General features: G+C 41.6%; 1 protein-coding gene across 12 annotated transcripts in view; it reads right to left on the bottom strand.

Moving 5' to 3' along the window:
• Nucleotides 1-25,039, bottom strand: part of pcbp3 (poly(rC) binding protein 3) — a 45,441-nt gene that overhangs the window by 11,521 nt on the left and 8,881 nt on the right. For 8 of the 12 annotated variants that reach the window (XM_028990907.1, XM_028990904.1, XM_028990905.1 and 5 more), the window contains exons 2-11: nt 20,367-20,438; nt 20,113-20,195; nt 19,914-20,024; nt 19,417-19,549; nt 1,577-1,742; nt 1,347-1,370; nt 1,200-1,232; nt 886-1,002; nt 472-603; nt 266-394 (exon numbers count right to left, since the gene is read on the bottom strand). In XM_028990907.1, the coding sequence (XP_028846740.1) occupies nt 266-394; nt 472-603; nt 886-1,002; nt 1,200-1,232; nt 1,347-1,370; nt 1,577-1,651 (510 nt within the window). In that variant the 5' untranslated portion in view covers nt 1,652-1,742; nt 19,417-19,549; nt 19,914-20,024; nt 20,113-20,195; nt 20,367-20,438. Of the gene's footprint in view, nt 1-265; nt 395-471; nt 604-885; nt 1,003-1,199; nt 1,233-1,346; nt 1,371-1,576; nt 1,743-10,223; nt 10,374-11,534; nt 11,617-19,416; nt 19,550-19,894; nt 20,025-20,112; nt 20,196-20,366; nt 20,439-25,039 lie in introns of those variants that run through there. The other 4 variants (XM_028990896.1, XM_028990897.1, XM_028990899.1 and 1 more) reach the window with 4 other exon arrangements.

The raw sequence follows: 25,039 nt of genomic DNA on the forward strand, positions 1-25,039 counted from the left end.
ATGGTTCTCGTTATGTCTACTTATTTGCCATGACCTTCTAAGCCCCACATTTAGAAGGTAGTGCTGCACTTAGTGCCAGTTTGAAAGTAGTGGGCTATGTAATTTTTGTTTTCAATTGAATTCAGGAGAGAGTTGGGCCCTTCTGAGAGTCTGAAGAGGGTCAGACGAAAAGAGCAGGTCTGGGGTTACACTTGAAAGCAGTTTCTTGCTTTCTTGGTCATTTTTTTTGCCAGTGCAGCACAACTGAGCGTGCACCATACCCTACCTCCAGCATGACCACACATATCTGTTTGACACACTGGATGATGGCTTCTGGGGTCCCAGAGATTGTCACAGCACGCTCTGTGGAGTTGGGCAGCATGTCCCCTGCCACCTGCACTTGTGCCCCTGTGGACTGGACAAAAAGAGGCTCACTTGAGCAAAAGCAGCCTAAAGAACGCAAGTGTCTATATCTTGCGGCACATATTGCACCTCTCTCATCTCTTTGATCTTGGATCCTCCTTTTCCGATGAGGGAGCCGCACTGGCTGGCAGGGACAACAAGACGTAGAGTGACGGGGGGCTTGCTGGTTGCTGGGCTGTTGCTCATGGAGTTGATTATGTCCTAGAAAACCACAAGGACTCTAATTATTTTAGTGTGATTAGCCCCAAAACAAGTAAACTAATTAAACTAATGTGGTACTATAGTACATCAAGAGTTTCTTAGATTACTGTTAATATTCACAATTCCTGTGTGTTTAAATGCAGTGCAGTTATTATTATGCAAAATAGTTATTATTCTTTGAATGCAGAATTGACAGGAGAAGACAGACCTGGGCCTGGGAGGCGTATCTCAAATTTTCTACTCACATTTCATTCTATTCTGTTTTATATTAACAAAACGTACCTCCTCAAACTTATAGGCAATCATAGCAAAAGCCTTAAAGATGGCATCCGTGGGGCCAGTGATAGTGACAATCCTCTCCGGACAGTTTCCTTCTGAGATGTTGATACGTGCCCCACTCTGCAGGACAACAATTTTAACACTCATGTATCGTATTTTGTATGTGTAGTGTTAAGTGGAAATGGAAAAGTAATGGTGATACATATTCAAAACTCAAAGATTTAGTATCTGAATTACAGGTCAAGAATATGTACATGACAATTAAAGATAAGTAATATTCAAATTGATTTTTATGTTGCTCAAAGTAGCATACACACCTCTTCACGCATTTTCTTTACTGTTTCCCCTTTCTGTAAAAGATTAACAAATGAGACAAGAAAATGTCACAAAAGAAAAAAAAACCCTAAAACTTAAAAGAAAAGAAAAGAAATAGCAAGAAAACAGAATCTGTATATCTGACATACCTTGCCGATGATACTTCCAACCTCCTGGATGAGAAAGAAAGAAAGAAAAAAGCATGAATCCATTGTTTAAATACATAGATTATTCACTTGTTTAAGTTTCAGTTTAAGCATACTCCCAACAAATAAATCTGGTTTGTCTGAGGTGAGCAGAGGCCACTAGCTCTGATGTCTCTTATCAGCCGTGAGGGAGGGTGGGTTATGGTGACCGTGCTAGGACCGTGACTCCTTACCTTCCCGTGCATCAGGAGGCGGATGGTCAGGGTCACATTCAGGCCGCCCTCTGACTGCACTTTGTTGGGTTCCATGCTGGGAGTGGTGGTGAAGAGGCGTGTGGTCACGTGACAGAATGTCCCCAGGAGCAGGAAGAGAGTGATGGTATGGCAGCCAACCAGTCACCTGGAGAATACATGGGCACGGAACAAGAACATGATTAAAAGTGAGTTCAGAAGGGCCTATAAATTAATTTAGATGTGCCTAAATTGAACACAAGAGGGAGCACTGTTCACATTCAAATCAGCACAGTGAATGCACCCTGCAGGTCTGTAAAATTCGCAAAAACCAAAAACCAAAACATTGCCATCTCAAAAAACATTCTCTCTCACTTTTAGTTCTTTCTTTCTTTAACTGTAACAAATAATGGGATTGTCCTTCAGACAATGTTCCGGGAGAAAATGGTATTCAGCATCGGCATACATCTACTCAAGAAAAAAAAAATGATGCAACGTTACAACGAATAAATGAGCTCAACACGCCCAGGTTTCCGTAATCATTTTTCACACATGGCTGCGCTGAGACCCTATTGCTTTTGACAGCAAATGCATTGCAACTAAAACACGTGGCTTTAAAACTCTCTGCTGTAATACCTTGTGAGTTCGCCAACAAATGCACATTTCCCCTGTGTATCCAAATTGCTGCTTCATTCGTCTTTTTCATCTATTGGATTAGGTGCATGCTTTTGTCATTTTTTGTCAAGTGACATTTCTGGACAAATTTCTTGTTCCATTGAATACATTTAATTTAACATATTAAACAATTCAACATTGCTTATTAAAAAAAAATTAGTTCCATTTCAGATTGGCATGAAATAAGAATCATTAGCTGAGCCATTAAGCATGTAGTTAACTGCTACCAGCTTCATGAAATTCTTATCTAGGATTCTTTAAAAATGATTAATTCATTAGAGTAACATGCAATTGTGTTAACAGTGAATTGACAAGATGTCCACAAACACTGACCATCTATGTATTAATGAAAGGGACATGTGAAAACATGTAAAAATGCACATACTGACTGTACCTCATCCTGCCATGACCAGCAATGTTTTGTTTTAAAGAGTCAAACTGGGCCAGTATCCACAATCTCAGGGAGATTGAGAGACTGAAACGGAAATTTTAAGCCAAAATGAGAGCTTCCAGATTTCTCAGAGAAGAGTTAGATGGAGAAACTGTAAGAGGAGCAGGTCTGATAAAGATTAATTGTGTGCGTGTGTGTGCATGTGAATCATTTGGATGAATGTGTGTGTGCGAGCAGAAGGGAAATGGAGAGAGGAAAATGAACGGATAATATCTACAGCCAGCTGTCCTCCAATCTCTTGGCAGAGCGCAGATTGCATAAAAACACTAATCCGGGTTAAGGCCATGCAGGGGTGCAAGGCAGCACAGCCAGTGGACAGAAATAAACTCCGGTAGGCCCATATCCATACAACGGTGCCCTCCGTCGTCAGTGACCTGGCGAAAATGTGCGCCACCTAAGTGCACTGCTACTTTAATGGAGAGAAAAGTATAAGGATGTGAGTAGTTTATGGCTTTTTTCCACTCCAGTGTCACTCCAGCAACTCAGCATGGTGCCAACCAAGTGCAACCAAAGCACCAAAGCTGCAATACAGGGTGGCATTCAGGCAAGAAAGGTGGCTTTAACCCAACGCGAGTGCACTTGTGAGTCACTTCTCTTCGCCCCTTCATTTATGTCTATTTTAGGAGACACATAGAAAACACCAGGTTTGACTGATTATATATAGCATTTTTTTGTAAGGCTATTATGTAGTCATATGCCATTTTAGTTCAAAATCTAATAAATCAATTGTATTTTTATATGAAGGAATGAAGCATAACAGCTGTATATATTTAACGTGACCATTGTTGGCATGGTTTAAAAAAAAGCACATTGAAAATGCAGTCTTGCGTGTAAACAGCATGCGGTGGACATCGGAGCACTAAGACTGCAGGGCTAATTATGAGAATCGTCTAAGCAAGCACAATGGCCATTTCTGTGCAATGTTCCCTCAAATGGCATGTCTGCTTTGAACCCAATTTTTATTCGAGCACAGCCGTACCTTGGTTAGACCATTGCAACAAAGCACAGGCTACCTTTCTAAAAGTGTGCAGGCACTTTCTGCTACTTTAATATATTCTTTTGTTCTCCTTATATTTAAGAATGTGAATTAAATGCAAATGGGATATCTTCCTGGCCATTATTAAGAGCAGTATTTCACATGGCATGTGAAGTAGAAAGTGGGTCAAGCCTTCTACTAAAGAGCTTCTGGCCCCTTCCTCTATGGAAGCTACTGAATTAATCACGCTTTATGCTTGGTCAAACAGTATACTCAAAATGGCCCCTCTTTTTTTATATTTCTCTCTCGTTCCGCTTTCAGATGACGATGCCTCCTGCGCTTAGGTTCATGTATTTGTTTTTTTGATAAAGTAAGTATATTGTCACTTGAATGTATTATACATTCCTATTTCATTGCTTGAGCATAAATATTATGTATTGTAAAATTATTTTGACCCATTCCACCTTCAATCAGTTTAATAGAAGCAAAATCCCTTAGTCAACATTTCATAAATTCTATGTCAAATAAGACAAAATAGAAACACTAAAAACCCCCAAAAATTGCTGTAAATTGCCAACAAATATTTATCAAGAACTGGGAGAAAACTAAGAGAGCAAACAGATGTAAAACACTTCTTCAGTTATACTTACACATTAACATATCCTCAGAGAATTATTTATGTCTACACGTTGGCCATAAAAGTGGTAAAAATGTACTAGCTCAACAATGAATAAATAAAATTGATTTGTCAAAATCAATACATTACTCAATATCTGACATGGAAATGTCATGCTTTATCATGCCTTATCATGCCAGTGTTCTTGGGTGAGTGACCACCATAGTGTGGGTGTCACCATAAAGGTGCAAAATGTGAAATTCTGTGCACAGAAAATGTCTTCTGAGTGAACAAAAATATAATCAGAACAAACAAATGTATTCTGTGCATTTTATTCATTTCTTCTCTCACAAAATGCTGTTTTTGCCACAAAACCAACCAATCACAGACCAGAAGAAGTTAAATGTGATTGACTGTTTTCTGTTGTTCTGGTCTGTGATTGGTTGCTTTTGTGGCACATTTGTAATGATGTGCCAAGAGTTGAGCGAGCACATGAGACAGATCAAGAGTCGAAAATTCACCATTTTGTGAAACCCTGTGACAAGTAATAAGCCCCGGCAATAATAAATTCTCTCTATTTATTTGGCTCACCATTTAAATTTACATTTACGGAATTTATCAGACGCCCTTATCCAGAGTGACTTTCAATCAGTAGTTACAGGGACAGTCCCCCTCTGGAGCAACTTAGGGTTAAGTGTCTTGCTCAGGGACACAATGGTAGTTAGCGGGATTTGAACCTGGGTCTTCTTTTTCATAGGCAAGTGTGTTACCCACTAGGCTACTACCACCACCTTGCCATGGAATAACAGGAGTAAGCCCCAGAGTTTGATATATGTTGTATGTGCAGTCATCATAACCTGATGACACGGGCCAAGATTTGCAAATCAAATGAACATTTTATCAAAGAACATTTTCACCAAAACACATTTTACAAGCAGTGAATCATATGGAAAGGATAGGTACAATAGACCAGAAGTTCGTGTTTGCTGACTGCTCATTTACTGTGCAAGCTCAACCAAATTAAAATGATAAAAATGAATTTTCAGCTCTACCCTGCGTTTCCCGACTCCAGTCTGGAACATGACAGGAAAGGTTAAGTGTGACTGAAGTGAGACTGAGCAGCCATTCTCAGTTTAGTCAGTTGGTAAACTTCGAGAAAACGACATAATATATCGTCGCTTATTGAAATTATTCTTTATTTTATTAAATGTTTATTATAAGGAGAACTCCTGCTCTAAGAACTGCAGAAGTTTGCCATCTAGCTCCATAGGTGGTTCTGCTAATTCTGATCTCACACACAAAAACACAAAACCATAAAATAATTTGGCAAATTATTTATAGGTTACCACTAAATAAATGTATTGGGTGTGCAGTATTTTTAAGACCTTTAACTCTGGATTTAAGAATTACTAGTAATTTTTTATGATATTTAAGGCCTTCATTTTTGAAAATCCAACTTCCGCGGAAACCCTGTATCAATTATGGCATTATTTTACATAATTTAAATTTTGTTACATTTCTGAACCCAATGAAAAACTATAAATTCATAAAAGGTCAACCATCTCTCATCATCTTTTAATTTCCAGCCAGATATACTCATCTTTTTTATACAAAAAATAAACACAATCTCTCTCTCTCTCTCTCTCTCTCTGACTAGCAGACTGTCTCAGTTAAAGATGTTTCAGCAAATGGGTTTATAAATCAAAATGACACTGGGACTTTTGTTCATTCATCTGAAACTGCAAGAAAGATTATCCCCCAAAAAACTTACTGCAAGAACTCCACACAGTCATCATGTTGAAGAAATATTCAAAATAATACAAAAAAATGGAAATTAATTCATCATTTGTGACCAGTGCACAATGGATGCATTTGGGGAAATATTTTACCCTCATTAGAACTCATTATGTGGCAGTCTCTTAACCTGGCTAACAATTGGAGGTGGTCCATCCTCAAGTGAAATTGTCCCAGGCTTGAGCTGTAGGGGACTTGGCAGAGGGGCTTGGACAGATAGTGCGCCATGATTTATCGTATTAAACACATCACTAGTCCTGTCAGTGTATCAAGGGCGGGAGCATAACGAGAAGTGACAGTGTTTATTGGAGACACTGTGGCTCATACAGGATTTCAGGGCAAATTACAGCCTGAGGGCATGTGCCTTTTTTTCCTCTCCTGTCTCATCCAGCCAGACCCGCAACCTGCAATTCAGTTGAAAAACCGGAGACACAAATGGACAAAAAAAAATGGACAAATGCAAAGCATTGGGCTAGTGGAAGTGGCAAGAAGGCACCTTACACTGCCAAATATGCTTTGCCTCAATAGGTCTGTTTTCACAATATTTTCACAATAATTATTTCCGTACCATGCCCTTTTCATTTAGTTTTGCATAATAGAAAATCTGACAGATGCCAATCCTGATGCCAAATACAATAATCACTAATTACTTTCCACCACTACATGAAATGAAACTGGGTAATTAATTAAAGGCAGAAATGAAATGCTCTGGGCTGGTGTAAATTTGTGGTTGCTCATGCTGTGGCTAAACACTCCGCAGAGTCACGTGAGAGGGCCGAGGAGGTTCTTACAGCAGAGTGTCCTCATGACCGCTGCATCTCACAGGCTGACCTTGCCCGGCAGTGCAGCCGTCTGTCACCTCCAGGACATGCACCCAGTGAAGAATGAGCACCACGCCATTGCCTAATGCAGGAGCTGTGACAGATATTTTCCTCCCTTTTTTTGCTAGGCGGGTGGTAAGTGACAAGTGGATTCTGAATTATGGTCACGTTAAATTCAGAAGGTAAAGCAAAATTATTCCACTGGCCCATTTGTTATAAAGGTTCCAAGCTGGCAAGCCAATCGGTCATCATTACAAACAAGATGCAAACTGCCCTGAACTGGATGACATTAATTTACAAGACAATAAAAGTATTGACCAGACTTTTGCACACTGTACATCAGCCACTAATTATAATAATCCTACATCTTCTGACGACATTCAGTAAACATACTTTCCTAAATCCGTCATGCTTAACACGCACCTCGCCTACAGCCCTGTCTCTGTTCTCATTAATGTTCTGAGATGAGGGGTAGGTTGGAGGGGGCTCTAGCAAAATTGAACTTTTCCTCCACATAAAAGTAGTAGTAGAAAAAAAAAAAAAAAATCTCAGAGCAAAAAAAGATCACGGCCTGACACATTTTCGTCAGATAAGAGGAAAAAAAAAAAAAAAAAACACAGAATATAATCTGTCCATCTCCCGTCATCTGGTCTGCCTTAATCCTCACAGGCCAATACCAGTGGTTATTACAGTTTAATGTGAGCCACCCACCCGTATCTGGCCTCAGCCTGCTGCAGTCATGGTTTTGTTGAAAATCAGATGAACTGGATGATGACTTCAAGTGGAACTTCAAGTGCTCGAAAGTGTGCACAGGTATAAATCGTTTTTTTTTTTTAACCCAAGTAAGCAAACCACAAGCACACGCAGAATATCCAAGCGGCCGTCGTTAAAATATAGAGCAGCCTTTAAAATTCAAAAGTGTGTTTGACTTAATATATATTTAGAACACTTCCAATTGATATTTAAAAATGTTTAAACACAATTTACTGTTGAGGAAATGCAAAATAATTTAGGTTGCTGGTCAGAGATGATTTTTTCAGAAGTACATGCATTGTAACCAGGCTACACGAACAATTTCAGTTCCTCAATTTCTTAGCAAGAATATGATTAGTGTTGCATTGGCAAAAAAATAACAAATAAAAATGAATGCTATATATCTCGCAAACATGCTTGTTTAGGGCACATGTACAAATGAACCTATTTAGTGTGAAATTTGAAAGAAAAAAAAAAATCCTGATCAACACGACCAATTGCTGTAGTCAACAGATGCGAGATGTGCCGCGATCACGTGATCCTTTGGTCAAAGGTTTCTTTAAAGGCTCTAAAAACGGACTGACCATAATGGACCGGGTGTATCTGCTCTCGCCCTACAGATGTGTTGTAATGAGCTGAAGGTGCGGACCGGTGCCGTGCTGTTTAGAGCATACGGCGGGCAATTAAGATGCTGATGGAGGCTGCCTCTGGCCTAGCAACAGCGGCCACGCATGAAAATTCCACCCCAGTTCTCAAGCAGCGGTGGAGCCGATGTGAATCGTTGGCCGAAACGGCCAACGACCTTATCTAAATGTGTAATAGACGTGTCGAATACTGAATCTTAACAGATCCATCCATGCCTTCGATGCAGCAGCCAGTCACTGAGTCAGTCGCTGCCTCACAAGGCCCGTTTTTCTTATCTTTGCATGAGGAGAGGTGTGAAAGTGGGACTCGCATTTACATCTACGGTGACAAAAATTCGCGCTCGAATTCCTTCTGCGTGTATTTCGGTCTCATGTGCAATTTCAGCCTCCCACTCAGATGTCTGCCCACAGAGGACGACAGCTGTCATCACCACTGACGTCTGATGAAGGAAAGCCTCCACTCGGGGACGCGAGGCTGTGGCACCTTGAGCGAGAACAAAACCTCTCGATGTCTCGCACCTTCGCCGCGGCACTGCCGCTCATTCCTAGACCGCGAATCTTAAGGACGGTGGCGTCATCTTTATGGCGGCATTTTTATTCCGGATCCAGCGTATTTTCCTACAGTCCACGGAGCAGGAGATGCCCATGGGCGTGTGGCGTGCGCATGGGCGCTGTCGGGTGGTGGGCGTCGAGGGAGGAGGGGCGTGGACCCTCAGATGTGAACAGCTCCTGAGGACCCTTTTGTTGCAGCGCAAGTGTCTGCAGGGTGCCCTCGCGTACACAGCCTGACAGCGGGCTCTAAAACTGTCAGCCCCGATCAGTCGGCCTCGCCGAGATCTCAGCCAAAATTACGATCAAGCGCAGAGCCCCTCTGTACCCCTCGGTTCCCGCTCGACGGCCCTCCGTCCCTCCGTCCCTTCCGACGCGGTGCTACTAACGCTGATCGGAGGCACCGCTGGCCATTGTCTGACACCACAATGCAGGCGCCATCGCCATACTGGAGGTGAGACGTCGATAGCAGCGAGCGGCGACCGCGGGATGTGCGCCATGTCCTCTCAGCGAAGACACCGCCTCCATCATTAGCTTCAGCATCAAATGAAACTGAACGCGTAACTACAGCGCTATAAATCGCCTGTCGATCCGTTCTCAATATATGTCCTTGTAAACGACGTCTCAGTCAAACGGCGTTATGCAACGTTGCATGGGCTTTCACGTTCCTCAGATTTCACAGCAGCACATCCACAATAAGCAAATGATAGCAACATATGTTTGGCTTTAATGTTATTACAAAGCAAAAAAAAATTCTTATTTGCAGCTTTATGCCCGATGAATAGAGCATTCCGTCTGTTAGCGAATACTTTCAGCCTGGGCGCTTTTCTTCAACATTCGATTGGCTGTGACAGATAATAACGGCATGACAGTAATTGGCGTAATGATGGTGCAGTGGACTGCGTACCTCTACAGGATGCACTGCCCTTAACATGAAAAAAAAAAAAATACCGTCTAGGGCTAAGAACGTATTCACAAAGCTTTACGCCACACAGTACAAATTTGTAGATGTTACAGTGCCTTAAAAATTCATGGAAATCCTTAAGTTCACGAATATTACTGAAATATATTATTTGGACTTTCAAGTTTTTAAATATCGAGTTTAATTACATGTTACTTTTGAAAAATCTATTAGATGCTTGATGGTTTAATAGTATCTTGGATAAGTGTAGGAAACACCATTCTAAGTTGCTGATGGGTCTATGGTCTGTGGCGACAGTATTCACGAAGATCCGTGGACGATGTCCAAGTTGGATGTCAACGAAATACGCAAGCAGGTCATGCAATCCCATCCTTCAGCATTCATAATGTGGAAAATGAAAACAACTCGGTAAGATTTCATTTTCGTTAACAATTACAGAAAAGCTTTACCTTTTGCGCAGATCCGAACCGATGGCCACCACTGTCAGGGGTAGGGAAGGATCGAAATTTAAAAACCACAGCCAGAAAATAATTTCTCCGCTCCCCTTTCACTCAGCCCAGACACAATGCTAACAGCCGATTGGCCCTTCTTGCTGGTCATGTGGGTGAAGCGGCGGTACCATGTGACCCATCACGGCATACGTTGTGGCGAAAATGCCCTAAATACTTTTTTTTTTTGATTTTCCACTGCTGATTTTGACATTGTTTTAGGGGTGCGTTGTATCTATTTGGTGGGAAAGAGCGCCGTGGCGCGCAGATTTGCATGCAGCCCTTGGGGGCGAAGAAGAAGCAACACCCAATGATGGGGGGGCGTCTGGACCTTTCCCGAGCGACACGTCACCATGACCGTCTGTGGCCGCTGTTGATACCCTATCCAGGACAGTCTTCCCAATGCATCCGCTCCGGTGCCCTTTGGACATTGCATTCCCTTTATGTGACAACTTGACGTTAACCGATATCTGAAATCAAATCTGAAACAAATGCTCCCCCAAACCCCTAAAGAGTTCCGTCACAAACAAAGCAAATATTAACGAAAGAGAGGAAGAAGGAATAAAAAGTGTTCAGATCGTGACGGCTGGGGGGTGGGGGATGTCGATCGCTGCCATGATGTCTGATTGTCACCAGGCTCTGCTGCCCATTTAATCTGGCAGTGTTTGGAATTACTGGGAGTGCCATAGACATGAGCGGGATTATAAACCCCGGGGCTAATCCACTTCGGACGGGAATTAAACACGAGCCACTGGGGCTAAACCACTGCAATGTCATGCTACAATTAGTGAGGCGGGTCAAATACCCAGAGAAACAAGAAGCGAGGCCCAGTGAGGAGGCGCAAGACACTTTCATCGCTGGTCAAATGAAGCAACCCCTTCCATCATTGCTGCTACACGGAGAACAGGCAGAAGATGTCAAAATAATGCTCCTGAATCGTTCTGAAGAGCAAAATATGGAACAGCTGATGAAACCTACTCCTGAGCAAGCTGTTTCTGGGTTAACAACACAAATGAAGCATTAGCATCACATTAAATCAGGCAACAAAGCAGGGTGTACATGTGTGCATAATCAGAATTAAGGTCAGACGCAATCTGTTTCAGATGCAGCCATGCGCCTTTAAATGCTTCCTGCATGCAGAATGGAGAAGAGCATCAAAGACCTCTACACTGTTATTATCTCCTCGCAATCTTCCGAAGGGCTAGAGCAAAAATGCCTACACCCTGTTCCACAGCAACACTGTAGGTGGTGGTCAGCTGCACCCAGGCTTACCAGACGGAGGGGAAAGATCCAGAGGAGAAAGTACAGTAGGACCACAGATGGAAGAGACTGGGCACAATGACGGGACGACGGGCGCCCGGTGCTATAAGTAAACAAAATCATTGCCCCCCAGCAAGGTCACCAGGCCACCCCGTTTGTGGGGCAGGACGGGGTGGGCGTTGTGGCTTGTTTGGGTGAGGTAACGGCTCCATGAACCTGGCATCAGTTTGACGTGGCAAGTGAACCAGAAGGCTGTGAAGGACAGGAAGCCTGGAGAGAAGCTGGGCTCTGTGAGTCAGGCCTAAATGAATCAATGAATGGCGAGGAGTGCCTGATTTCTTAAAAGATAAAATGGGAGATGAAACAGTGTTGTTTTTGGGGGGGCGGGTGGGGCTCTCTATGGACGTTTTATGTTCATGTAAAGGAGTATGATTGGCAGTGTGACTGGGAGCGGGTAAAGCCCTTCCTGAATCAATGAGCTTAACTTTGTCTGCAACCTGGTGTCCCAAATCGAGCTGAAGCGCCATGGGGCTTAATCAAAAAAAAAAAAAAAAAAAAAAAAAAAAAAAAACTCATTATTGACCACATGGTGAGGATGTGACAAGAGGGTGGGCGGCCAGCTCAATGTTTCTGACGCTCGGGTCTCTCAGAGGCCGGAATCCATATTACTGAGCACTGAGTGAAAGTCGTAACCACTAAGCAGGGAGGTAATGCCCCGCGGGGGACGCCTTCCTCGTTCTAGCACTAAAGGAAAAGAAAGCAGATGGCTTATCTCATTGTTGTGGCTCACGCGTCCCCGTTCCACTCTTTGCTAACGTCGACGGTGAACCGCTGCCGCCGTGGCATTGAAACGCTGAGTCCCAAGGTCACAGTGTGAATGGCTCTCTCCATGTGAGTTAAGGGGAAAAAAAACAGGAAAAGATGCATCGCCCCAGAGGCTTTAGGCGTTTCGCCGCGTAAGTAAGTGTATCCTTGTGCCGTGGACGTAAGTGGAAAATTCTGATGCTTACAACACTGCGTAAGGAAAGCGCTTCATGTGAGACCCTAAAAGCTTTTTTTTTTTTTCATTGCCCTACCCGGCCCTGGCACACTAATGGAAAATTTTGCCTGATCCTCCATTTGGTCACACAGTCAATGCGTTCGACTGCCTCGCAGCAAAAACCGATAGCTAATGGCATCGTTCTGAAATGGAATTTTCAGGGCAGCTCCATCACCTCACTAATGAATTAACCTCTGACCTTGAATTAAAGACACACACACACACACACACACACACATATTTATGTATACACACACACACATATATATATATATATATATATATATATATATATGCATGCTGAGGGTGTGTTATATATAAGAAGAAGGGCCATGATGGTTCTGTGCAAAACACAATCATAACAGGGAGAGCATTGTCGCCTACACCACCCTGCGTCACCCTGTGTCATGGTGCCTGCATATGGGCTTTAAAACGTCAATCCCTCAAACATATTATTATACACATATCGTGCCAATCAATATGACGTCCCTGTTTGCTAAATTAAGCAGGATGTGAAATGACTCGTGGAACTGATCTATTTCACTGACCTTTCCAAACGCACTGTATGCTAATTCATATTTTAATTTGCTGGAAAACCCCAAACAGTGCACAGAACAATAAACACAAGGGGCCTTTAAAGCTGTTTTATTATTTCACAAATGTATTGTAATTTGCTTAAATTGCGATGCTTTATTCTGTAGAGGTGTACTTGAAAATACCACCTACTATTAAAACATGGCTTACGGGTTGATGTGTTTAGTATATGCGTTGGATTTTGATGCTACGATCTATGTCAGATTAAATCAGTTAGATTTGTGTACAAATAAACTGAATATGGAATTTGTGGCTTTCCAAAGAGAGTGGTCCGCCCCGCTTGTACTGCACGAGACAAAATGTCCTAAGCAGCCTATAAAGCACTGTGAGCAATATCAGACAATGATGATGATTTACATTCATGAAAATCATAATGCCTTTCCTGCAGCCTGACATATATTTTTTCTGACTGTCCCAGAGTCCCAGAGGCTGCGTCTCTCCGAGCACAGCAGCAGCAGCCGCGGCGCCGTCTGAACTCAAGCCTAACTTACTTGTTACTTTCATATCATAAAACCTAAAAGCGCAGCTATAACTTGTAAACTTTCCTGACAGCAGCACCCAGAAAGTCCCTGGTTCTGAACTTGGGGTGTAAGATGCCAGAAAGATTAGGTTTGTTCGGCGGTCGGCCAGGACACTTCGCCAGAAGGAGACTGGGGCAAAAATAAAAGCAGAAAATACACATGGCCGTCCACAAAACAACTGGGTTGATGCTTGAAAAGGGATCAAGTACAGCCTGCATCTGCGGCCACGTTTGCCTTCATAAAAAAACCTTGGAGGGGCACTGGGCGCCATTAGAGGAGGTAAAAACGGAATTCAGATGCACTGTGCAACACAGCATCACCCCTGAACCACATTCATCACTGTCTCGGCTAGGAACACCGTACGGCCGAGTTAACAAAAAGCCTCTGGTGGGCGCCTGCCACCTCAACTCGTGGGCAGTAAGACATATCTGCTGCAGAACGGAGCCACTGCAGGTCGGTTTGGGCAAGGGCCCCTTAGAGGGGTGGCCAGTCAGTCCTCAGAACGTGCAGGGAGATCTACCAAGACACCTGGGTTTGCACTTCATCGTTGTGTTTTTGAGGACCCCCCCTGCCCCACAGGAAATGCTAACCAGAGGACGATCAGTGCTGAAGCGCCCCCTGGAGTCATCGTCCCTGATGCCTGCATTCTGGGTCACACGTATGAATCATGCAAAGCAGAATCTTAATGCCAGCCCAACCCTGAGCTGAGCCGGCGCTTTGCGAAGGTCACAATAATCCCCAAATTTGCAAGTGTGAAGAGGGGGGAAAAGATCACAGAGAAGAGACAAAACGGAAATTAGGCCGTTATTTAACGCAGTGGCGGAGTAACTGTCTAGCAAGACACATTACATGCATACTCCCCGTCTTGGTTCTCAGGAGAGGGGCGCAGGGAACCAGCTGTACAGCTGAGAGCAAAGTAGAAAGAAAGAAAGAAAGAAAGAAAGAAAGAAAGAAAGAAAGAAAGAAAGAAAGAAAAAAAGAAATATTATCTTCCGCAAACTCAAAACTGCTGATTTCGCACAAAAAATATATAAATAAATAAAAATCTGCAAATAGGACAGTCTGATTTATATTAGGCCTGGAATACATCCAGCCCACGGTTGCCATGGGAGTGTTCAATTAACCTCTGAGGCTGTTTTCAAGGTTCGTACAACGTCTGGCCCTGCACGGTCCGTTTGTTTATGAGAAGGAATGAAAAAAAAAAAAGTGTCACACTCTCACCTATGGCATTTGTCGCATAAAGGGCGCTGTGCAAAGCATTCGCAATATGTTGTTCATCCTTTAGGGTTAGGGTGTGTGTGTGTGTGTGTGTGTGTGTGTGTGTGTATATATATATATATATATATATATATATAGCTCAAACTCTAGATGAGCATTGGAAGAGTGGGGGTGGGGAGGGTCGGTTTACATTGATGAGCGCATGTCGACGTCCATAATCCCGCCTTCAAATCAATGCTTAACAGCATGCTTAATGAATCATTAGCCATGCGGCCAAGGATTCTACAGCTATCTGGAGCACGACGTCGAGTCCTCCTGTGCGGTAAACAAACATCGGATTTCTGACCGCCGATCACCGGGGGAACTACTTTCACTCATATGATGGTTGGATGGGGGTTGCGCACATTTCACAGATCAAAATGCATGAGGTTGGCCCGGCTCAGTATAGACCATAATGCTTCTGAGGAAAGTAATGATGGAAAAGTCCAGAATGAACAAAAGGAAAAACGGATTTGCATTTAAGTTTCTTTTTTGCCCATGTCTCATTGAGGAAACTAATTTATCTAATGAGAGGGAGGCTGAAAAAAAAAAAATTCGTTGGCAGGATCCAGAGCATAATAAAACCCTAAACAGTTTTTTTCTATTTGTATTCTTTTTGTGCAGCACAAATTCCCCCCAAATCAAGAAATACTAAAAAAAAAAACCTTGTAAAATAAAATTGATATTAGCGTTTGCATATATTCACAATTCCAAATTTATTGTCAAAACTCCCGTACATCTCCGTGCACAGGGCTTGACTTCTGTTTTATTTATTTGGACAGGAAATGTGGAATGTACTATGACAGTGTGTACAAATGAATAAATAAAATACAGGGCAGGATTGTGTATTATTAAATTCCACTCCAGAAAAAAACCTTACAGTGCAGAATGTGTTCAGCTCACCTCTCTATGTGTTTATTGCAAAAGCAATTTATGGTCTCCTCATCATTTGGATTCTGGATTTTTTATGACAACATTTGAGGAAATAAAAATACTTTCAATCTGAATGATCTAAATATGAAATATGACTAACTGCACACTTAATCATTGCTGGGGCAGTGGTGGTCTAGCAGTAAAGGAAGCAGCCCCGTAATCAGATGGTTGCTGGTTCCAATCACAAGCCGCAAGGGCACCACTGAGTAATGGTTAAAAGCAGAGGACACATTTTGTTGTGTCACCGTGTGCTGTTCTGCAGTGTTTCACAATGACTTTCACTTTCACTTGTGCCTGTAAGATTGGGTGTCGCAGGACCATGCTTTTGTCTTGCATAGCAGATGTCTACAAGAAGATGTGTGACGTTCCTGTGTCGGTGGTTGTGCGTGAAGATTCGGCACCTCTGTTTTACATGCCTTTTGTCTGAGACATTCCTGTGTCAATAGTTGTGCGTGAAGATTCAACACCTCTGTTTTACATGCCTTTTGTCTGACCGCAACGTGTGAAGTGTCAGCCGTCAGGACCGCCCACTCTCTTTGTCTTCCCCAAATGGGAGGCACTGGGGGCATGACATCAGAAACAACAGGTTCTGATTGGTCAGTGACAACTTCCTGTAGGCCAGGGGTATAAAGGTCTGCTCACATGTGGAAAAAGGGACTGAGCTTTCTTGCTCAGGGGTTTTCTATCGGAAGCCGGAAGGCTTCTGAGTCTTTTTCTCTTCTCCCTCTTTACTCTTTCTTCTTATTTCTGTTTTCTCTGTAACCTTGGTACCTTTTTACATTCAATATTCACATGTAACTACAATAATTATTTACCGGTGTTAATAAATTAGAAACTGTTCATTTTTAACCTCTATTGTGCCATGCCTCTTTCTGCCAGGTAACATCAAGTTGGAGTGGTTGAATACAGTGCTTTTGTGTGGAGGGAGAAAGATTTTTTTCTACACTCTGGTCTCTCTCACACAACATAGTCTTTTTTACATGTCATTAGTGCAGATTGACTGACACTGATTTTTTGTGTAATAGGCCCTGCCCCAATTAATCAATACAGATTAAAGTTGAAACCATAGCTGATGTATAACAAATGAAGCATTTTTTAAAACAGTAATTGACATGTGATTCATAGAGCACTGCCTTGCAGGAAAATAAGACTGCTTCTAATGATTATTTAAATAATCGATTCATTAATCTGAGAATCTGATAAAAACACATTTTAAAAAATGTGCATTCATTTCCAACCCTTTATTCAAAAACAGAACTAAACTCTTTAGAAAATGCACAAACATTGTGCTCCTTGAGCTGTTATAATAATAATAAAAAAACTAAAATTAAAATGGACTAAAACAAAAAACACTTTATGTCTGCAAAATATAGAGACTTTTAAGTGCCACCTGTGGTGCCAGAACAACAAATAATTTATAAAAGAACAATATCAATCAGAAAATTTAACTGAATTTGTTTGAATGTCAGAACTTGTTCCCTACACTACACTGCAGATGCACACACTGTTGCAGGTGAACACACCCACAAGCTCTCACACTCGCACAAACATGTCCACACGCTCCCGGCTCAGGCTCGCTCTTTTCTCGGAGGCCATGTTGCCTGCTGCAGGAAACAGCCGCTCAGACGGTGTCGATGTGGCAGGGATGCAGAGGTAAGAGGTGAAACTCTGCAGCACATGGTGACAGAACGGCTTTTAACCGCGTTGAGCACGTGCACAGACCAGGCGGCGTCAAGCAACCGGCGTTGTAAACGGCGTTTCCATAAAAACGTGTGTGTTTTTAGCATTAACATGCAGGCAAATTTGGCCCATATGACCTTGTATCTTTCCTCTCTGTTCTCTTGTTTTTTTTTTTTTTGTCTCTGCCCTGTCTATCAGCCAACCAAGCATTGTTAAGAACAACTCCAATTAACAACTCATCAACTCAACAACTCATCTTTTAGACATCATCATTCTTCTCCACAAAAATGCCAGAGTAGCTGAAATCACACACTTTCACACATCTGTAAAAATGGCCACTGACCTTTTATGCTTTAATGTATTAATGTAAAATAATGATGCAAATTTCAACCTCAGTCAAGAACAGTGCCTACCCAAAAAAATAAATAAATAAAAAAACATGTTCAAGTAAAAGCCTTGCTCATTCTTTCTGTTCATTTTTTATTGTTGATTTTTAAACAATTCCTGCACTCCGGCATGTGATGTGTTATGCTTTTTACACCGAGATGAACACACTAATTATATATAATAAGTAAAATAAATAAATAAACAAATAAATACATTAAATATATGTCGTCAGTTTTGTTCAATACAATACCCAATATATATATATATTTATAGAACAAAACTGAAGACAAAGGAATTTGAAATATCACACATGAGGATATGTAATAAAAAACAAAACAGACAGAAACATTTAAGTCCCTCCAAAGCGAGGAGCTTCTAGGAAGGGAGTGAACGTTTACAGCTCATGAAGGGGTTTGTGATAATGACAATGGTGAACAAAGTCGCCATGAAGGTAAAGAGGGATTAAAAAATTAGCCCAGTGGGTAAAACACCTGCTTATGAACCAGAAGGCCACAAAGTCGATGTGCATAAAGGCGTCTGATAAATGGTGTATGTGTAAAAATAGGTCACTCCGAAAAAACGGTTTCATCAAACATATTTCACTGTCTTCTTCTACAAAACACACACACACACACACATAAATAGTTTGTTTGTGTATTAATTCAAGGTCTGATATAAGACTAAATAAATAAAGGGCTTTTTCATTTCTTTTACTAGATATTCGCTGGCTACTTGTGCATAATATTCTATCTGCATTGCATTCTCTTCCAGTGCACAGGTCATGTGTACACAGGCCACGGGTTCACAACCGAGCTCTGGGCTTCCCCCTCCGACCGAACGTGTGGCAGTAAGCATTAGAGGATCTACCAGGGTTATTTTTATTCGTGATTCTGCAGCTCCTGTACTGATCGCCCTTGAGCAAAAGCTGCCAATGTGGCAAAACTAGTTGCGATGACAAAGGACAAAAGCTCCCATGAGATGCACCTCAGAGGTGTCTGCGGTCCAGGCCGTAAGAGGCAAAGTAATGGGAAACAAGCAGGCAACAATGTCCAGATCACAGAAATAAACCACAGCAATAAAGAAATAAATGAACGCGTTGTAAAGAAGCTTAATGAATTAACATATTAAACAACTGTTCTTGTCGCTGGCTTCACGCCACTAATCGCGGCTACTATGTGAGGACAGAACCTAATAAAGTGACATTGATTAGTTGTCACATGTGACACACCACACCACAGCACTCAATGCACCCAGTGAAATGTGTCCTGTGCTTTTAACCATCACCCTTGGTGAGCAGTGTGTGGGGACGGTGCTTTGCTCAGTGGCACCTCTGTGGCACCTCGGCAACCTTCTGATGTGTTGTTTCATTAGTTTGCTTTTTTAAGAATCATTATTCAAAGTTTATTCTTATATCTACAGCCTGTGAGAGGTCACACGGTCGTGGGAACTGGTACCGAGGGGCGGGACGGAGGCAGGGACTCACCTGAGGTGAGGCGCTCAGGGCATAAATGGAGACGGTGGGCGGAGGGAAGTGAGAGGGGAAGAGCACAGCTGTTCTACCGCGGGATCAGTTCATCAGCCTTTAGACTTCTTCCCAGGTTGGTAACCGGCCCATTCTGAAGCGAGGGTTACAAAAGGAAAGAAAGAAGGAAAAAGCGAAACGTGTGTATGTTTTAAAAAAAAAAAAGGTCAAAGAGGCAGGAGCTGCCACTGAGGCGTGGATGCCATACGTTGCACCTCGTCCACGTCACGGCCTCCCCTGCAGCCGGGATGGGGCTTGCCCCAAGAGCATGGGCAAAAATACGTGCGCCATATGTGCACCGACTCGCTCATCACATGCTTTGCTGATTTCTCTCATTAAAGGCGAGTCCAGGACGCGGAGAGGAGAGGCTTTAAAAAAACGCCGACGTTACATCTGCGCCGCTGCGTAAGTGTGACGAGGGGAGGTGAACGTTGCATACATTGTGCTGAGCTCCTCACCAACGAGGTGTCCCAAAAGTCTCTTGGGTTTTCGCTTCCAGGTCATGTGACCAAACGCTGCCACACTTCCAGAAGACTGCGGAGGGTTCCGTCTGTCCAGGGCAGTTCCACCTTGACCAAGACATAGTAGAGTAGCAGATGGTGAGCATGTGACCAAATATCATTTCATATGAATATTGTGAGGGAATGGCAGGCATACTTGTCAGGCTGTTGCTACCTCACTGCTTCCTTTACAGACGACTCTTACTCAGCTCCCGTTTTCAAATTAAATGTAGATTCTCTCTGTAAAATGGCACAAGAATACATATTAAATATTAGCAATGACATTAAATTACAGCAATCACATCCGTGTGTGGAAAGAAATAATCATATTGTCTGATATTATTTGCGACACACACAAATTAATAAATACTTTCCTTGAATTTAGAATCAAAGTACAGATTAATTCCTTACATTGTTTTCTGTGGGATTAGGGACTAGATTCCAGATCCAAGTGCTTTTGGAGATTATCCTCTGAGAAACAGGCTGAAAAAAAGGGGACAGAAACAGACATTTTCTTTTTTGTTTGTGTATAAAGCCAACATGTAGACTAAGCCTTATTTTTACAATGACGGCTCCCTCTAATGGTGAATTATGTGTTCTTAAAAAGGGAACATCAGAAGAGGCCAAATACATGAAAATATTACACCATAAAGCATTAGCGTCACCAACGCATTTAAATACTGCTTTACGTCTCTGTGCATATAAAAATGCTACAATTAATCAATTGCAGCAAAACAAATGACATGATCATATCTTTGCAAAATGAACAGTAATAAAAAATTCTGAGTGACCACTAAAATCTTATGACATTGATTTTCCTAATTTAATGAAATCAAATTAAATTAAATATGTAACTACACATCATACATACACTTTTATAAATTTTGTTTCTGTGAATTTAATACAAGGTCAGTCCTCCACTGACAACACTGTGAAAAATAAGGGTAAGCACATGAACAAAATTAATTAAAAACGGAATTGAATTCATTACATCCAGACATTTGTCCTCCAAACTCTGGCCGCGCAGAAACTGAACTAGGAAGCATCGCCCCCTACTGGCCTTTTACGATCACTGCCACAGAAACAAACGACAACTTTATGGCCGCAATCATACTGTCACCCAGAACCAATCTGTCAAACAGAGGCTTTCTAAAGCCAGAGTGACACAGAGAAGTGAAGCTAAAATATGCCGCAAGATCACAGAGAAATCTTTTCAGCCTGCTCCTGGGTCTTATCTCTGCTTATTCTACTGTAAATCCAGAGTGTTGAGCAACAAATCTGAAGTACCTAAATTCATTTAGCATTGTAGCTGCATTACAAAACCATATCCACACTAATAAATATCTTTAAAAAACTGACAGATCTATGAAAAACCTTAACATAGCACAGTCCTGCCCAGATCCAGGTACAGCGAGGGTGTGCCTGACACCAGGAAACCCGTTTTGAACCTCTGTTCTAACACAGACACACTCCAGGGCATCCCAAAGACTATATGAAATTCGGCAGCGTTTCGGCACATAAATCAGACGACATGCATTTTTTATGAAAGCTAAAAGCTAATACTGCTCTATTGCTTTTGCTGGTATTTCCCTCCTTCATATCCTCACCTTCACAGATTATCAATTGACCCCTTGGCCATGGGCCTGTCTGCTCTGATTGAAGAGCAAACATACGTTAGACTATGGCAAGATCCCTGGCTCTCTAGTTAAATCCTACTAAAATCCTAGATTTCACTGCATGAGGTTCATTTTTTAAAAACATTGGACAATGAGGCAAACAAGAAAAAACACAGTGTGGCATATTTTAAGACCAAGACGTGCCATTTTCTGCTACAAGTCTCTTCAATATTTTGCCATTTAGAATTTTTGGAAAAATGAATACCATTTAAACTATTTATATTATGAGGATTAATAATAAATAGCTGCAAAACACAAGACCAATCCAGGGATGCCAGTAGACATTTTCTTCTTTTTTTTTTGCTACTGTCCGTTGCCACCATTTACACACAAAGTGAAGTGTAATAATCTGAAATTCAACTGTAAGTTATCAGATGCATTGTGTTTTTTGGAAGATATTATTCCGGCACATAATACGGCTCTATCATTTCATCGCCTCAGATTTTTCTTCCAAAAAATGTTATCATATTATCATATTGTCCATAAACCACAATAATCAGGACTGCAGTCAATTTGTAGTATTAAGACATGAACGGTTTAACTGTTTAAGCACGTCGTTAAAGACGCTGTATTAGAAAGGTTCCACATTAGCAGCTCTTTTTGTGCATTTCTGGGGTTTTGAAACCATGTTATCATGCATTTCCACACGATTCAACACGTAACCAGTGTCTGCCACAGTTTTAATTCCACACACAACTTCATAGACAGTACTTTAACAAATAGGGTAGATGAGGGTATTGGTGAATGCTTGCACAAAGTTTTTGCTGCTAAGTGTGTTACTAACGTGTGGAAAAATCCTGCTTTGAAAGCTGCAGTTGCAGTTTCAGCAGACTGGGACACAACGCAGAGAGCCAACAGAGCACAGTGATATCAGCCACACAAAGAAAAGGCCAGGAGGTGGTAAGCAAAAAGTGAGCAGAACAGGAAAAAAAGGAACCTTGCAGACCTCTGGGGTTGTCACTCTCCTACAAAAGAACCCACAGACGGGCCTATTACGGCCTTATTCCAGGTCTGGGGTGCTTGTGAAGTGCAAAATAAGGATGCAGCACCTTTTACAGCGCAAATCTATATTTTGCCATACACAAAGATGTGAGTGAAGTAGATATTATTATATGAAGAAAATATTTCCATAACTTAACATAGATGAATATAGATGAATTATATCTGTACATTTTTGCAGAGTCGCTCAAGGTTATGTGAAAAACAGCGGATAAACATCTAAAACTTAACATATTACATAAAACTGAGTTTAGCTTTTTTCCCTAATTAGCTATTATGGACTTTATAAATGTGTAATGTAGCAATTACTGATCAACAAACCCCCTATTACTCACAAAACATTATATTAATTATTTGAAAAATGACTTTGGGTCATAAAGATCCTGACTGTCCTGAGAGATCCTGGTGTATGACTGAAGTATATAACTTCATGCCTTTAATTAGAGTACCTTTAATAGGTTCAGACAGACCTCACCCTTGTCATAACATTTATTTGCGAGCAGTAGATAAATCGCTATGCACCGCATTAATATTCCCAACATTATTGTGCTTGATTTATGTCCTGGTAAGCGCATCTATTTAAGGCAGAAAGCCCCATCATAAACAGGAGGCTGGAGGACGACAGATAAAGGTCAATAGTCTGGTTAATAATGTGGTTAACTCGAACGCCCTTGTTTACAGCACTGCTACTCATTATCACAAATGCACAATAGCCTGCTGTATTAGGGCTCATCCCCACAACCTGCTGAGAATCCCACCCATCTTCCACCGGCACACAGACAATACGACGTTTATACATGCCCTTGGATTTAATTGCATGCGAATGGCCTTTCATAAGCACCTTTGTTCGACCTTGTCGGCCTCCAGCACCTCTGCGCTTGCACACAACCGGCTTCTGCGCTGCACGCCAATGATCTATGAAGCTCGGACATCTTTATGCTCCTGGAGTTAAGTCCTTCGGCCCGGGTGCTGCAGCCCCCCCCCCTTGATGTCTATGTAAAAATGTGGGGAAATAGCGAAATATAATGTGGACACCAGACCTGTCTGTTCCACCGTCCATCCATCCACCTAACCATCCTGAGTCTCTCCGTATAACTGTCACGCGATGCACAAGCCCGTAGTAAAATAGCATTTTGTTATAAACTGAATGTACACTTTCAGCGTTTAATTTATTTTTTTTCTTCTGTAACCTCTGTATGGTGCCCTGGAGCTCTATACTCTGGAGGACAGACTCCAGAAAGCATTATTTAGTCCTGGCCCAGAAGTGGCAGGCTTATCTATTTTTAATAGATTTAGAAATTTAATTTTAATTAGTTTTGCAGTATGATGATAGCAAAGAACTAACAAAGCAACTCTCAAAGGAGAGCTTCTAGCACCAACATTACTCAACCTTATTTATCTATCAAAGCAGACAGAATATTCCATATGTTTCTGTAAATGCTCGCTAATACGACACTAAAGCATAATGATAATAATAATGGTGAAATAATTTAATAATAATACTGTTTTACTGCAGGCCACACCACAATAGTATATAGTATAGCATAACGTCATGAACATATGATGTAGAAACATTGTGTTAAAGTCTCCTTATGTATGCGTGAATGTAATAACAACACTTTAGCAATGTAAGGCTCAATGTCAGCGATTCACTTAGAGTGTATTTAAAACCAACATGGCAGACACATCATATTCGTTTTATTGGATTACACACCAACTAGCAACGTTTTACTACAAATCACAATCGCCACTGCGTCCAGAAAATGTAACTTTTGGTACATCTGAACTGCTCAAAATATACAGGTATTTGCCATTTATGGCAATTAACATGAGTTAGGTCCAGTATGTGGACTTACTTCGGACTTTGAAGGTCGACTTGACAAGATGACACTGTGAGCTATAATATGCCAGTTAATATTAGGGAACTTTCGTTTTTACTCGAGTCACGCTGTGCTGAAAATGTTCCCGAGAAACAAAGAAAAAAACAAAATGTTTTACTCATAAGCATAAATTAGACAGATTAGCTTAAAAGAGCAAACTAGTATTTTTTAATTAGTGTAATGAGAAAAACACATCAAACAAACAACAGCTGCGGTTTACTTTTTCCAGCGTAGTAATAGTAGGGTGGTAGTAGCCTGGTGGGTAAGAAGCTCTCCTATGAACCAGAAGACCACAAAGTCACTGTGGTCTTAACCCTGAGTTGCTGCAAGCGGGATTGTCTCTGTAACTACTAATTGTAAGTCGCTCTGGATAAGGCCATCTAATAAATGAATTAGGTGGCTAGATCTTGTGTAGGGAGCCCAAAATGCTGAAGTATTTATACAGTCAGTGATACTGTCATGATGTAAAAAAACGAAAAACAAAAAAAATTTGGCTGACAGTTATGTTAGATATTTGTACCACAAATTC

Source organism: Denticeps clupeoides, chromosome 9 (assembly GCF_900700375.1).
Source record: "Denticeps clupeoides chromosome 9, fDenClu1.1, whole genome shotgun sequence".
In the NCBI taxonomy this organism is placed as follows: domain Eukaryota; kingdom Metazoa; phylum Chordata; class Actinopteri; order Clupeiformes; family Denticipitidae; genus Denticeps; species Denticeps clupeoides.